Source organism: Anabas testudineus, chromosome 18 (genome assembly GCF_900324465.2).
Source record: "Anabas testudineus chromosome 18, fAnaTes1.2, whole genome shotgun sequence".
Taxonomy (NCBI): domain Eukaryota; kingdom Metazoa; phylum Chordata; class Actinopteri; order Anabantiformes; family Anabantidae; genus Anabas; species Anabas testudineus.
This window is the reverse complement of record NC_046627.1, coordinates 15,443,826-15,460,728: the sequence shown is the minus strand read 5'-3', so window position 1 is coordinate 15,460,728 and position 16,903 is coordinate 15,443,826. Positions and strand designations below refer to the sequence as shown.

The 16,903-nt window shown below is 41.4% G+C and overlaps 1 protein-coding gene across 1 annotated transcript; it reads left to right on the top strand.

The window, feature by feature from the left end:
- The first annotated feature begins 522 nt into the window (after positions 1 to 522).
- sec24d (SEC24 homolog D, COPII coat complex component) lies at positions 523 to 15,643 on the top strand. The gene is given in 24 exon segments (XM_026352808.1): positions 523 to 629; positions 1,755 to 1,960; positions 2,558 to 2,660; positions 2,997 to 3,136; positions 3,354 to 3,692; positions 4,149 to 4,270; positions 4,600 to 4,711; positions 5,145 to 5,272; positions 6,896 to 7,034; positions 7,170 to 7,285; positions 8,005 to 8,129; positions 9,277 to 9,468; positions 9,757 to 9,850; positions 10,584 to 10,700; positions 10,808 to 10,978; positions 11,465 to 11,561; positions 11,651 to 11,796; positions 11,900 to 12,038; positions 12,529 to 12,647; positions 12,763 to 12,942; positions 13,082 to 13,108; positions 13,110 to 13,274; positions 13,459 to 13,548; positions 13,991 to 15,643. Coding segments are annotated over 23 exon segments (3,153 nt in total). The 5' UTR covers positions 523 to 629; positions 1,755 to 1,809; the 3' UTR covers positions 14,132 to 15,643.
- Positions 15,644 to 16,903: the final 1,260 nt, after the last annotated feature.

Below are 16,903 nucleotides of genomic sequence, written 5' to 3'. Positions count from 1 at the left end.
ATATTAAAATGCCTAATCAATAAACCCAGGAAGCTTGTTGTCACTACTTTCACATATCTTCACAATAAATTCCATACAGGATGCTGACATTTCGTCCATCTAGGGTGCTTTTCTCATCTGACAGACTGAGAGATGTGAACTTTGATGAGCTCAGGTTCACCCCCCCCCCCCTGCGCGATCTGTGCTGACGTGTATGGGTAACGTGTATCACGCATGCGCACAGCGTCAGACACGACTCTCGAACCCGGCATGTTAGCGACAAGCACGTCGACGTAAGCCGGAAGCGCCGTTGTTTACGCGTCAGTATAAACGCACGCTGTGGGTTTTGTTTTTTTTTACGAGACTGCATGCGTGCTTTTAACGATGCAACCGCTTCATAAAGCTAGATCAAGCAAGAACTGGGAAAAAGAGGGGGGGGGCGCGTACGCTCCGGTTCTACCGCGTTAGCTGCGGTTTTCACGACGTTGGGTGTTTTATTTTGAAACGCGCCCGACAGGAAGCCGCGTCAGCCCTGCTCTGCCCCGGTTGTCGTGGCTGGAGCAACATAGCGACCGGCGCTCCGGTGAGTTTGACGTGGCACTCTGCTTCAGCTGGGAGCGACGGAGAAGAGGACTCTGCTCTGTGTTCAGGTAAATATAACCACAGCAACGTTTCCACACGGAGCAGGACAAATGTTTCCACTAGCTATGGGCGAAGGGGTTTTTGCTTAAGTGGACGCGGCGTTACGTTTAACACCAATACGGTATCAGCGTCACGGCAAACTTTGTAGTAATTTCCGTGTGGCTAGCAAGATGTTTCCAATCAACGCGCAATTAACAGTCGGGTGACTGCGCCGGGACGACGAGGTGTTAAAGTTTATTACTGTGCTACAAAGAGGATAAAGTGTGTTTCAGCACTGCTTCGTGTAAATCCACGAAATATTGGGATGCTCACGATTTTAGCCATCATAACGGTCTTTGACGTGGCAACTCCTGGAGACGACCGCACAGTGGCTCGATAAGAAACAAACAACAAAAAAAAAAAGATCAATTAAACCTGATTATTTGTTTTTTTATGTTTTGCTACTGTCGTGGTTACATGTGTTAAATGGCTTTAATATGATTTAATAGAAGGCTTTTATAGAGATGTCAATACGCAGCAGTTAGCTAACACTATTATGGGCCCAAGCATTGCTGCACTTTATTACCTTAATGCTAACTAACTTGTTTTTTACAAGTTTAAAACATGAATAAAAGTGTACATATTGTTTATTATAACTCACTTTTTTTTTTAACTATTGGAATCCAGATGGCAGCAAAACCCACAGCTCCCTTACAGCCCTGTAGTGTTTTTAAATGTAAAGACACACTAATTACACGTCTGTGTGATTATTCATGTTGCTGGAGTCAATGTAAATATTGGGGCAAAGACTACTTCTTAATTTTGATTGCAAAAAGAAGAAACAAACAACCTATTAGAAGCTCGCACGACCACAGAAGGCCTGCTTTATCTCTCAGTAAGCAATGTCAAAAGTCCACCTTACAGAGTGTTGATGATTGCATGAGGTCAAATATCAGCTGTTGTTAACATGCTACATGTGTTTTATAATACAAATACGAAGTGGAGCGCCTGTTGCAACCTGAATGGCAGCTTTTAATCTATTCTGATCTGTGTGTTATTTTATTTTACAGAACCTTAAAAAAGAAATGGAAAAAAAAAAAAAAACGCATGCATACATATTGTAAGCTTTCGATTTGATCGTTTCAACTTTGCAGGTTGGCGCTCTCACTCATCGTGGCATGAGAAGACCGTGACAGCCATCTCATCAAGATGAGTCAACAGGGTTATGTTGCGACACCTCCATACTCCCAGGCCCAGCCAGGGATGGGGGGATACCAAGGTGGGTTTGGAACGGGTCCTGCACAGCCCCTCTATGGGCACTATGGGGGACCTCCACAGGCATTCAACGCTCCACCGACAGGTAAACTAGTTTCGCTTTCCATATCTAGATTGCTTCCAAAATAACATTGCTGTTCTCCCCTTCAGGTCCAGTCTTGCCTCCCAAATGTGTACGTGTCACGTTATTCATATGTTTAAATAACATATATTATTGCAATTACTACACTTTCTCTCTAAAAGCTCACAAATCCCAGACGGATGAAGTTTACTGTTTTGGGCTGACACGAATAATTTGAAATTATAGCTCATAAGTGCATGCTTTGCAGAATATGAGTAATGACTTGTAACATCTCTTAATGTGCAGCTGGATGTGTCATCTGTTGTATTGATCATTATGCTGTATCTGCCAGTGGATGAACTTATGTATCTGCCCTTTAAATGATTCATGTGCTCTAGCCCTGTGATAACACACATTTTATGTTACAAAATTACTGACTGTATTTTAAATGCCACGGCACCCTGAGGCAAGTTCTGTATGCAGGGTAAACCAATTCTTGCTGTCCCTTCCCTCCAAGTAGAACTAATGGCATAATGAAGGTCTTTTGATGAAATAGCAAAGAAAACATTAAAGAAACGAATACACCACACTACACTAATACACGTCTGTTACTTGATGCAGGTATGATGAAATCACCAGTGTCCTCTGCCCCTGGTATGCCTCCACCTCCAGCATCCAGTCAGTACAATCCGAATGTCCAGCAGAATGGCGCTCATCCACAAAGGTACTGACCTTCACTCAGACGGTGACTGAGTGGGCGGCTTATTTTCCCTAAAATTGGTATAGACATCATAAATGTGTAATACAAGTATGGCTGATCAAGGCTTCACATTGTCAGGCTGCATAAAGAAAAGAGTCATTTGATGGCTAAAACTATGAAATAATAATGTTAAATAAAAAACAAAGACAGTTAAGATTAAATGGCAAAAAGACAATTACATTCAGAGGTGGCTCTTGACTGCTGTTTTCAAACAGTTTAGTGTGGGAATGTTCCAGATGTCAGGGGGAAGGCTGAAGTACTTTTATTACTAACTTCACTAACTGTCCTCACATTCATCAGATATCCTGCTCAACCAGCTGCATCTGCCACTTATGGACAGCCTCCACAGTCACCATACAACAGCATGGCATCGCCTGGCCTGCCTCCGGCTCAGCAGCAGCTGACCAATCAGATGAGTGCCATGAACCTGGGTAACTTTGGTATGTTCACTTATGTATGTTTTTTACCATTCAGGCAGCAGCATATGACATTCACATCTGCAAGTAATTGGTTTTGAGAAGTATTGTTTTTTAGCAGAAAGTACAAATCACACTTGATCCAGCTCTTAGCATAGCATTGATTGGTTATTAGTGCCAAAAAAATGTTTTGTCAGATAGAATATTAACGTGTGTGGTTGCTAATTTCTTCCTCGTGTAGCCCCAGGTTCTATGCAAAGCCCTCCTCTTCCAGCAAGCTCTGTAGCCCAGCAGCATTTCCAGACACCACCTCCTCCGGCAATGGGGCAGCCACAGATGCTTCAAGGCCCACAGTCACCCCTCATGTCCCCCCAGATGTCTCCGCCACAGTCACCCCAGGCGAGTATGTCCGTGACAAACCAACCTATGGCAAGCCCCCAAATGGCAGGCCCACCCATGGCAGGCCCACCCATGGCAGGCATGGGTAGACCATTTCCTGGGGCACCTCCTCCAGGCCCAGGAGGTTTCCAACCGCCAGGTCCAGGAGCTGCTGGTCCACAAGGATACCCACAGCAACCAGGTAACTGCGACTCTGGACGCCAGTAAAAAAATAAAAAATGGCTTCTATCAGTCAGAAAAGTATTCTTAAAAGAGCTTTAAATTGTTTTTGTCATAGGACTGTGTTATTTACTTGCAAAAAGTCTGACACTTTGAGGTTTGCTCTTCATTGTTCCGTGTTTAGAACCATGGTTAGACCAATCTTGCTGCTTGACACAAAGAAAATAACAACAGCGACTAAAACATTTAAAACCACAACACACTAGTAAAAACATTAATAATAAAAAATGTCTGTACTTTTGCTACAGTGTATCTTCAATGCTTTTCAGGTTACTTTATGTCGTGACCCGTTTTGTTAACTGAATAGTCTCTAGTGTTGTCATTGTTAGTATTAGGGCAGTCAGATCAGAACTCATGTTCATCCAAGAAACCAAACCAAGAAATACTAACATCCAGTATGTGCCCTTTTAATGTTCAGGTCAGTTTGGGGGACACATGATGGGGCCCCAACCAGGCATGCCAGGAGCCTTCCCTGGAGCACCCGCAGCCATGTCTGGGCCACCGCAGAAGAAACTGGATCCTGACTCTATCCCAAGCACAGTGAGTAGACAACAAACCTACCTTCATGCATACAAAATATACAAAGATGTCACAAATGTGATTCTTCGAAATGGGTCTGCAAATGGCACATGCTTCTTTGCTTTTGTTCATATCAATGATGTAATGCATGATAGAAAAGGATGAAGATGGAGTTCTAGCAATGCAGAAAACAACAGATTTGTTTAAATATTATACAGATTATATATAAACTTGGCAAATATCACATGTATTTGTAGTTAGTCTATATGCATTAATAAAGTATCTGTTTTTAAGTCACTATTTCTGGAATGTCACACGGTACTGTACATAACTATAGACTCTTGTTCTAGACCCAAGTCATTGAGGATGACCAAGTAAAAAAAGGGGGGCAGGTCTTCAGCACCAACATCCGAGGACAGGTCCCACCCTTGGTTACCACCGACTTTACAGTACAGGATCAAGGTAAAACCGAATAACATATAACCTTCTCTTCAACCACAAATTTGAGCAGCTATGGATAATCAACTGTATTTTAAAGTACAGAGAGTATCAACTTTAGTTCCTTTGTACAGTTTGTATATATATATATATATATATATACTTGTCCTTATATATGCCCGTTGTGTGGTTGACATTAGGCAACAAACAAACTCACTTTGGCTTAGGTTAGAGAAAAATCATGGTTTTGTTTAAAGTTTAACAGTCATGCTGTGTGTGAAGTTTTTCATTCCCTATAAAAAGTATTTGTAATTGCAGTTTAGTTGTCTACAGTAGAAACATTTTAGGAGACAGGGATTTAAAATAAACATGGAACTAGAGCCAGCACTTCATTCCTACAGTCTTAGATGTGCTTGTAGCATCATGGTCAGTGACTCTTTTTTTTTGCTAACTTCAGGCAATGCCAGTCCCAGATTCGTACGCTGCACCACATACTCTCTGCCCTGCACTGCCGATCTGGCCAAACAGTGTCAAGTGCCTCTGGCCTCCATCATTAAGCCCTTTGCCAGCTTGCCAAAGAATGAGGTAAGTCATGGTTTTATCTAGAATTCAAAGTCAGTTTCTCCATCTAAAACATGTTTAATTATATCAAATGAACATTATATCAACATCTATTCACCAGCTATGATAAAACAAAAAAACAGAGAAGGACTAGTTTTTGGCTGCTTGGCTGTGGAAAAAACACTGGTGTGCTGTAAGTCCAACTCTTGCAGGGAATGATGAATGCTAATGCACACTAGTGCCTCCCACAGATGGTGAATTAATTTGTGGTGGTCAGCCTTGTATTTGGAAACATCCATCAATTGATGCAGCATTATGCCTATAGTTTTGATGACTGTTTCCCACTGACACATACGTTCCATCATTTCTTTTTTAAGCAAATCCAAATAACACACACATGACATACGTACATACATACAAGACAATTCTTTTTTTTTTTTTTTTTTTTCATGAGCCTAAATTCTATGTATAGGAAATATTCTAGCCAAACCATTTCTATCTTTAGAGTACAATGTGTTTTGGAAAATTTGTACACTGTCATCTCAGTAATAACTCACAACCACACTTGTGGGATTTTGTCTTTATGCACTGTGAAGCACAATTAAGGCAATTCCCTGAGTTGCATTTTGTTGTTTGTGATTTCCTACTGCAGCATTTAACACCAGGATAGAGACTAGTACATGTGTTTTTATTTTTAAAAACGTATTAAAACATAAACAAGCAAAATGATCACTTTGGGACACCGCGGTAGAATATGCAACCACAACATTTACTTGTTTAGAGAGATGATCCTAGTACCACAATTGCATTCATCGTGGTAAATAAATAAATAAATTTGTCCTGTGAGTGACCTCCTTTTGTATCATGTGTGGTCCAAGAATCTTGCCTTAGTTATTTCCCCCCTCCACTGGCCTTGTCCCTGGCTCCAATTGGCCTTTTTAGGCAATGTTAGCTTTCTCTCAACTGGCTTTAAGCTAATTGGCTAATGTCAGATCTGCAGGGACCTCTGTGCAGGAGACGAGGCATGCACAACACGAATTTAAGTGGATTGCACTCTCAGATTAAGTGTACTGTGTCAATAGAATTATACCAAAATGGAAAAGAACAATGTATTGCGCTTTGTTTGTTGTTTGGGTTGTGTTGCCCTGAGATACACCAAACACTTCTGCATGTCCCTGAAGTCCCCTGCCAATGTATTTCTTTCAAAGAGCCTGAGAGTTGCAAAGAGCTTAAAATAACTAGTGTTAATAATAGCGTCATCTACAGGTATGTGGTATATTAAAAAGCTTCACGCCAGGGCTAAATGTTCTGCATATGAGAATGCAATGTGCTTACTGTGGTTTAAATGGCTAATAGTTCATCCTGAGTAATATTTACATGGATGTGCAGAATGGACAAGTGTATAATCCAAATACAGTAAATAATGCCTTAATTAAAAACAAAGTAAACATCACAGTGAATAAAGAAAAAGAAAAACATGTGATCACTGTAAATACAATGTCTTTCTGTTAGTTAGTTTATAGTTCTTAAAGATTTCAGCATCCTTTTATACTAATGTCTGTTTCTTTAAAAAGACAGTGACTGATTTAAATTAGAGCACCTGTTGATAATTTTAAAACAATGTCCATTATATTTGTACCTGCATAGACCCCTCTGTACGTCGTAAACCACGGTGAGACAGGTCCCATCCGCTGCAATCGATGCAAGGCCTACATGTGTCCATACATGCAGTTCATCGATGGCGGCCGTCGATACCAGTGTGGTTTCTGCAACTGTGTTAATGAAGGTACAGTACTATGGAAACAAACTGCTAACTTAAAAAACACAATAAGATGACAAAATGTCAGGTAAACTGCCTCAACAATAAGAAAATGGGAAGCGAGTACTATAAACATGCTGTGCACATGTTGTCTCAACACAGTGCCCGTCTTCTATTTTCAACATCTTGACCACATGGGCCGGAGAGTGGACTTCTATGAGAGGCCTGAGCTGTCCCTCGGATCCTATGAGTTTGTAGCCACCCTGGACTACTGCAAGGTACGGGACGACTCCTCAAGTCTTCACTTCTCTGTTGACTGCTATTTAATACACATTATGCAGAGTGCATTAAGACAATCAATAGAGACAGGCACTCAAATCCATGCATTGTTTGCTACTGCTGACGATTTAAGGCTGCAGGGGTCATAAAAACTTGTCACTTGTTCACACAGAAATGAAATTTCCATCTTAAGGATTTTTATTAGTGATTATTATAAACACTAAAATGGCAATTATGCTAATCAACTGTATCCCAATGAAGGCTGTGGCCGTTGAGAACAAGATAAGAGGGTCAGATTGCGTTGGCAAAGCTGAGTCACTCCACTGGCCTACTTTTACTTTTGTTTATTAAGGCTTATAAACAGACTCCACAGGCCGGCTATTAAACACAAGCCTGAAAGGTGTCTTGTCATGGCTTGTAACGGTGGAAACATAACAATGTCTTGCAGACAGTCCCCATCACACACACTCCATTACCATCATACCTGCCATGGTATACCCCACATTATAAGCAAGTCCAAATGGAAATATCACTGGTGTTTGAGACCTGTTAACATAGAATTCAAGGAGGGCATGAGGGTAGAGTCTACGTTAAGTACGTTTTGGGCACTTTCTTGATACGTTATGAATAAAAAGAATAGTTCTGATGCTAGTGGCTAGTTTATTCATTAATTTACAGTTGCAAACTCATGTGTCAAATGTGTCGCCTTCTTCCACAGAACAACAAGCCTCCGAATCCACCTGCCTACATCTTCATGATTGACGTTTCCTATAACAACATTAAAAGTGGACTGGTCAAACTGATATGCGACGAGCTGAAGACTCTGCTGGAGAAGCTGCCCAGGTACATACAGGGAAATGGGGGAGAAACATACAGCCACAGTATCAGAATCAGTTGAAATGCAAATCTGAATGCTCGTTATGTAGTTCACATCTAACATATGAAGATTTTTGGATGATGGTTTTACAGACGGCTGCCAAAATGTAAAATATCCTGCAGACTCTCACCTTTCACTGGCATCCAAAACAAAACCAAAACGAAAGGGTTTTCTGAACAGGCACCTTACGGATTTGTGGCAACCATTGTTTTGGTTCTGTTGTATCAGTGAGTGTTTTGATTTACCATGAAGGAGAGGATGAGTTACTTCACCTGGCTACTCCTAAAATAACTTTCTTCAGTCCTCCCTACCCCCTTAGTGCCAGCACCCATATATTCATATTTGTCCGCTGCCATTACATCATCTGTTAAACACTTCGAAGTGCACTCAAGATAAGTCCTATCTTCAGCTGTGAATCTTTCCTTTTATTTTTAAAGGCACTAAATTCAAAACACTGAACACCCACTGTTTTTATATGTATCATGTAATTCATCAAAATGCATGTTTAATTCACTAGAGTGGAGGTTAAGTAAATGCAGATGTACATCTTGAGTGTAGAAATGACTTCTTTGTAGTCATCACTGGTATTTTTCAATCCCTGTCTGGAACGAGAAAGAACAAAACAAACTCAAATCATGCTGAAGTGGTTATTTCCAACAACACCTGTGGCTAATGTTTCAAGGGGCTCACAGTGAACCAGTGGTGTATTTTTTCTTCTAAGCTACATTGGTGTGTTTGAGGGATTTATAATAAGCAGAGAGACGTACAAAGTGCAGTTGCAGGCAGCACTCGGGCTCAAACAGGTGTAGTTTTCATTAACAACCAAAATTAACTCTGACTTATACATAAACATTATTAATCTGGTCCTGGAAGGATGTTACTACACTTTACTACTTGATATGGATTGGAAATCGAGCTTTTAATAGGTGAAAGTGATTCAGTCCATGCCATCCCAAAGACAAAACTTGAAGATTTGCTGATTTACAGAGCTACATGGCAGCGTACACACACACAGCTTTGACCCCAAGATACAAATGGATTTGATGATGCAGATCATAAATAACAATCATTCATCCTGGAGTTCACGGGTGCTTGTTCTCTCTCCCTCACCAGAGAGGAAGGAGCAGAGAGCTCTGCCATTAAGGTCGGCTTTGTCACCTACAACAAGGTCCTCCATTTTTATAACGTGAAGAGCGCCTTGGCCCAGCCCCAGATGATGGTGGTCTCAGACACGGCAGAGATGTTTGTCCCGCTGCTTGATGGCTTCCTCGTCAACTACCAGGACTCGAGGGCTGTTATCTACAAGTAAGATACATGTTATCACCCATTATGCAGTAAGGAAGAAATAATTAGACATGTTGTCTAATAATTCTCAAGCTTTTAAATTCAGCTAAACAAGAAAAATGCTGTAATACTTCCTTTAAATTGAAAACTGTTTAGCTTAGCAAAGAGGTTAAGATAGCTTCAGTCAAACATCTCAAGAACAACCTCTGTGAAGCCATTATAATAAGACATTACAGTCAGCGAGTCAGCTGAAGACAGCTGCTATAAGATCTGACGATTGAGTCGTAATCCTGTTCATGTTCTCTTCAGCCTCCTGGACCAGATCCCTGACATGTTTGCAGACACCAACGAGAGTGAAACGGTCTTTGCCCCTGTCATCCAGGCCGGTGTGGAGGCATTTAAGGTTAGCCACAGGGCGACATGTGTCAACATGAAGTGGGAGATGAGGGGCTGTAGGTGTAGCTGTTGTATGTTTCGCTGCAGTTGTGAAATACATATTTGACAAACCGCATTTCTCAATCCTCTTTTTATTTTTTAGTGCATTTTTTATAAATATGCTAATAGATTCCAATAGTGAAGCCAGAACGCATAATAGTGTATTTTTCAAATAAAGGTCAGCCAGTTTAGATCTAAACACCCACCGACCCCCGCAAGGTTTTCAATTTTTTCAAAATGTTTTAGCTGCGGTGCTCGTGCCAACTTTGCCAGTGATCTCTGAACTCTTTCAACCTTCAAACTGAGTGAAGCAACACATTTCTTTTTTGCCTCCTTGATATGTTTGTGTTTACTTTAAAATCCAGCAGTGAAATGAGGTCAGCGTTGGCGCGCACTAAAGGAAAAGTGTAATTGTCAGCAGTTGTGAGATTACACAGCACCAAATAGTCACTGACTTCTTGTTTGTTTTGCTCATGTCTTGTAATGTTCATATTTTTATTTTGCATATTGCTTACATATTTCTTTGTCTATTTATTTGTAACATTGTACTGGCCAGTTGAATGTTGCACCTCCTGACCTCAGGACTTCACTGTAATGCAGTTTGATCACTGTAATGTAAAGGAAAACACTACGAATGCTAGAATCATGCTTCACACATTTTTATTTCTTTTTTATTTTATATATCACTCTCCATCCTCCAGGCTGCAGAGTGTAGCGGGAAGCTCTTTATCTTCCACTCCTCCATGCCTACTGCCGAGGCTCCCGGCAAACTGAAGAACAGGGATGACAAAAAGCTGGTCAACACTGAAAAAGAGAAGGTGAGTAACATTTTGTCTGCAAGTGGAAACTACTGCAGCGGATGCTCTGTTTGAAAAGTGAGCCGCAAGGAACCGTTGACTAACACAGCTGAAATGTTTTTCTCCAGACTCTGTTCCAGCCTCAGAAAGGAGTGTATGAGCAGCTGTCTAAGGACTGTGTGGCACAGGGCTGCTGTGTGGATCTTTTCCTCTTTCCCAGCCAGTATGTTGACTTGGCAACAATGGCTGATGTGCCCTCTCACACCGGAGGCTCCATCTACAAGTACAACAACTTCCAGGTAAAACATTCTGCAGACCTACATGTTTATACAGTATATGGAGGCCACTTTCCGCAGTTTGTACTTGTCATCATTGTACTAAGACATCATAGTTTGCAGCTGAATAAAAGCTTGTTGTGTCCACATAATGAATCTGGCACAGCAGCCATAGTCTACTATGTCATAGTAGACATAGAACTGTCCCATCCCAACAACAATGTGAAACTGCTCCAACTTGTGCAAACGCAACACATACTTAACTGATTCAGTGCGGTTCTGTGACTTGAGCACTAAATAATGTCATTTAGTGTTAGTTCACCTTTGCTCAGGCTGACATTTCACTAAAAACATCTCTCTAAATATTAAACGGTTACTTTTTTAATGTACAGTAATGATTCCCCATCTGCTTATCATTGGCACAACAATAAATTATTACAACACTGCCATCTATTGGTTGGATTTTCTTATGATAGTTGCTGCTTACTCTACTGGACATTATGCTCTTAGGTGGAAACGGATGGGGAGCATTTCCTGAGAGACCTGAGGAAAGATGTGCAGAAGAGCATTGGATTTGATGCCATCATGCGTGTTCGTACAAGTACAGGTAAGTTCTTGTAATGGTTCAACATTTTCTCTCTAATGACGACCTCTCATTACTTTAAATTGACATTGTTGTGTCCGATCTGTCTTCAGGCTTCAGAGCCACAGACTTCTTTGGTGCCATCCATATGAACAACACCACAGATGTAGAAATAGCCGCTGTGGATTGTGACAAGGCTGTGACGGTTGAATACAAGCATGACGACACACTCAATGAGGAGACCGGGGCATTTATCCAGGTAGGTGTCTTTTAAAAGTGTGGCTCGTTTAAGAGAAATATTAAAGCAGTTTATCGTCTGTCAAGAGTTAAACTCTTCTATTTGATTGCGCCTCTTTTCCCAGTGTGCCTTGCTGTACACCACAGTCAACGGGCAGCGACGCCTGCGCATCCACAACCTCAGTCTGAACTGCAGCTCGCAGTTGTTGGAGCTGTACAAGAGCTGCGAGACCGACTCCCTCATCAACTTCTTTGCCAAATCAGGTGAGCACCCTCGTATTTAAGTGGACTTAAATACAGAAAACCTTTATCTCCTGCTCTAAAGCTGCATTCAGGAATGTGTGTTTGCTCATCCCATACAGCCAGGTCTCTGCATGTGGGGAGTGTAATGGAATTTGGATGTAGCCTGCTGATGTACTGCAGTATCATTCAGATCTTTCCCAATGCATCACTTGATCGATCTCTGGAATACTCACCGACTTACGAGTAAACGAAGAATGACCTGTAGAAATAAGAACCACATGTTGCACATAAAGCACAGATGACACTGAGCCTGGCTCTAATCTGCACAGACACACTAGCAGATCTTTATTACAGCTGTATTACTGGCCTTCACTTTCTTTTTCTCACTGCTCCTGCTTCCCTTTGACTCATCTTTACTCCCCTTCTTATCAACCACTGCCAGTCAGCCCCCCGGGGTTCCTCTCCTCCCCCACGTTTGTCTTTTAACTAACCTTTTCTCATGCCTGTGCAGCTTACCGTGCCATATTGAACCAGCCTCTAAAGAATGTGCGCGAGATCCTGGTCAACCAGACAGCCCACATGTTGGCCTGCTACAGGAAGAACTGCGCCAGCCCCTCCGCTGCCAGCCAGGTCAGTACAGGCCAGCACATCAAACGCCTTTAATTTAGGGTTTGGCCTCAATCTACAGCGCTCCTCAATGTGTGGCATCTCACAGGAAGTAACTGTAGCATTTTTCTGCATGTAGCTGATCCTGCCTGACGCCATGAAGGTGTTCCCGGTCTACATGAACAGCCTGATGAAAACTGCTCCGTTGATGGGCAGCACCGAGCTCTCCACAGACGACAGAGCGCATCAGAGGCTGTCGGTCATGGGCATGGGGGTGGAGGACACACAGCTGCTGCTCTACCCACGTCTTATTCCACTGGTAGGAAACAAACCTTCGTACACCCGAGTGCACACTGACCTTTTTGTATTTCTATACTTGTAGTACACCGCAGTAAATTATCTGTCTACACTTAAAATGTCAGAAACCTGATCCGTTTTGTTTTGTTTTTCTTTTACAGCACAAAATGGACGTCGGCAGTAGCGGCTGTGCCTGCTCCAGTGCGCTGCTCAGAGGAGCGACTTGACGACTCAGGAATGTTCCTGCTGGAGAACGGACACTCCATGTTTCTGTGGCTGGGCCAAGCGAGCCCACCAGATCTCATCCAGGGCATCTTCAACCTGCCCTCTCTTGCCCACCTGCAAGGACACATGGTCAGAGTTCATTTAACTGCACTTAAACTTCAACATATCTACAGTTCTGTGGATATTGTGAGAAACAGACTTTGTATAACTCAGCACTGTATATACTGTATATTATACTTGAAGCAATTTATTATGATAGTGGCCTTTCATAACTAACGTAACAAATCATTTATTGTCATACTGTGCTTTTCAGCCTGCGCTGCCGGACCTGGACAATCCATTGTCCATGAAGGTCAGATCCATCATCAGCGGTCTGCTCGAAAAGAGGCCAAACTCCATGAAGGTACAGTAACAAATACAAAGCAGATGCGTCAATGTATCAAAAACCAAAAGCTTTCACATTAAATACAATATAGTTTCAATTTAAGGAACATTTTTTACTCAGTACAAGAGACGACAATTTAGCGGAAACAATATTTAAATACATAAATAGCCCCACAACTGCAGCTTTAACCCTCAATTAGTATTTCAGTATTTTTATTTCATGTTTCACATAGTGCTGGTGAGTCTAGTACATCATATCCTACAACACCCTTGAACTCTGCTGGTACACGTCCTTGCTGTGTAGCCAGCCAAGGTTTCAAAGAGGACACTTAAAACAAAAAACACACATACACATAGGGATAAGAAATTCGGTTGAAATCTGTCTGTGTATGTTTGAGTTGTTGCATTTGAACTGGAGGCAGGCGGCACTTTGTCTAATTTCTTGTTTCTGGTCCACTTAGCTCCAAATCGTGAGGCAGAGGGACAAACCAGAGATACAGTTCCGTCAGTTCCTGGTGGAGGATAAAAGTCTGCACGGCGGCGCCTCCTACATGGACTTCCTTTGCTACGTTCACCGAGAGATCAGGCAGCTGCTCACTTAACCCCCAGTGCTTGGCCGCAGTGCTCCCATCCAGACTGGCCTGTGAGTAACACAACAACTAATGGACCGTGCGCAAATCTCACAGGGTCCATCTCAGCAGGCTTCATTTCAATCTTAAGGATGATCCACAGAGAGAGAGAGACATTAAGTGTCAAGAAGAGGGAACAAGGAACCAGGGAAAGCCTTATGATATTCCTTGTCAAGAGTCCAGAGCTGCCTTTATCATCACTTAATAAACTCACAGTACGAACTTCAAATAGCCTCTTGTTACTTAAGAAACTTCCAGGAGGAATTAAACGGACAACAGATCCATAAAGAGACTGGAAGGACATCAGTGCCGGAGGCTCAAGTGCATTGTTGCATAAAGCTCGTCGGCATAAGCAATACATCACACACCTCTACTGGGTGTTCTGTCGAGTAAAGCATTTACCTTTGTAGAGTTACAGAGTTTATATAAGACAAGAGATTATTTGGGGGAATACTGTAGAGGTTTAATTTGAAACTCCCATGAAAACCAACTATGTAAAGAGTCTAAACAGTTGAAAATTTCAATTTCTTTTTGAAAATGTTTAAAATTCTACTATATTTAAACAACATACATACGTTTCTGCATTTTATCAAACTCTGGCGCTCCTAGTGAAGATGTATTCAACCTTTAAGCAGTGTATCCACATGAATTCATTCTTTTGCAGAAGCAATGCTGAAATAGAAGTCAGCAGTTTGTCAGGACTGAGAATTGTTCCTGTCATTACACCGTGAGTAATTCCGAGCATTCGATTCACACATGCTCCCACTAACATTCAGATTCTTTGACCATTTATGGCTGAGGTTTTATCTCCATTGTGTGCAGTGACACAGAAAATGGTTTTGTTTGGGTGTTTTGAGGTCATCAAAACAGCTGTTGCTCAACTTACGGAACTTTTTTCCTTCAGAATAAAAGTCAGAATTAGTTTAGGGACATCATTAACAACACATTACGGCCAAACTGTCACCACAAAGCAGGGAAAGGGAGCACGTTATGATTTAATGTGTCAATGTCAAATCACATGTCGGTGTAAAGACGTCTCACTGCCTATAATATGCAAACTTTTGTGACAACACTTAACGTTTCAGTCCTGAGTTTCAGTCCAGTTATAGCATCATACTACGTTGCCTTGTTTGTTTTTAACAGCAGGAAAATGCTTTTCTGTAATTTGTCCTCTTCATTTCATAAATACTGTACAATGTTGTGTATGTGTGGCCTACAAAACGTTTTTGTACATTAAATGCACATGTTACCATCTGCATTACAGTAAGAAAATCTTTAAAATCATTAGCAAATTTTGTTTTATATACACGTTTTATCTCAGGTAATTTAAGTACCTTGCTATTTTTAGGTTGGAAACCATGTCTTACATTTAACTGGAAATACAGATGGCTGTTTTTTTGGAGTGGACGGGCTTTATCTATCGTGTACTTTTATTTCAAACCTGAAAACAACTTCTATCTGATTAAATCCTTAACTATTGCTACAGAGCTTTTTTTTTTATGTGAATATGTGTGTTTCAACACCAACATGTATATTTTGTATATTCAACCAAGCCACTAAGATGCAACCAGACATCTGCAACACTACTGTGCGTCAAAGGCAGCATCAAGCAAAAGTTACACATTCACTTTGCTGATTGGTGGTCGTCTACGTCTTCATATCCAGATAGCAAACACGAAACCAAGCAATCATGACCTCTTCGTGTTTTGGTTTCGGTGTGTTAAGGTGTTATCACCACAAGGGGGCATCAGACGACTGCTGTTCAGTCACAGTCAGTTCTGCTTTTTGATCAGTGCTTAATTGTCTCTGTTTTTGTTGGATAACAATCTGATTTTAACCTCATGAACAACAATCGATCCATACTGAGAATTATTATACGAGTTTAGGACGCGTTGTTAGAAGTACAGCAGAGAAATGCAGCTGCTGGACTGGAGCACTGTGATCGGTCATTATGTCTGTTCATATAAAATCATATGTTGTACTTCCTGTAACATATCCCAATGATCCAGTAGTTTCCAATTAGCGAATGGAAGTCAGTCAGACTTGTTCTTCTTCTTCTTTTTCTTATGTATTTGCTCACAAATGGGGGGCAATCAGCGCTTTAATCAGTGACAGCAGAAACTGGTGTGGGCGCCTGAATACCTGAATGTATCAACACCCCCAAAACCCCTACTGCACCTTGTTTTTGAAAGCAGCGAATCATATGAAGAAATCTAAAGAGCTGAAATTCACCCGAGAGCGAATTTTCCTTTTAATACTGTACAACTGACAATCTTTTGTACAATGAGCATAATACCATATAAATAACCTCAAACACTGCTCTTAGTGTGAACTAAAACTAAATTAAACATCCTCATAGATGGTTTACTTTACAGGGAATATGCATATACATGTGGTTAAATGAAATACACTGAAAGCAGCAAAGATCATGATCTAATGCTATACTTAATATAGCTGTCTGTGTGCTTCTGTAGACAAACCATTGATATTATGGTCCGGTTTTGACATCAATACAATCCTCGTGTTGTCTCATTCTAGTTGGCAAGTAAACATAAACAAAGTTGAAAAGTTTTGTCATAGAGCTCTCGTGTGGTTTTATCTATATTATATACAAGTTAAAACAGAACAACGTACGTTTCCTTCTCTAAACGCTTCCTGCACAGAGCAAACGGACAGACCACAATGGATGACGACGGTGGGGGTGGGAACACTCTGGAAACGGAGCGCCGGTCTGGAATGTGAAAA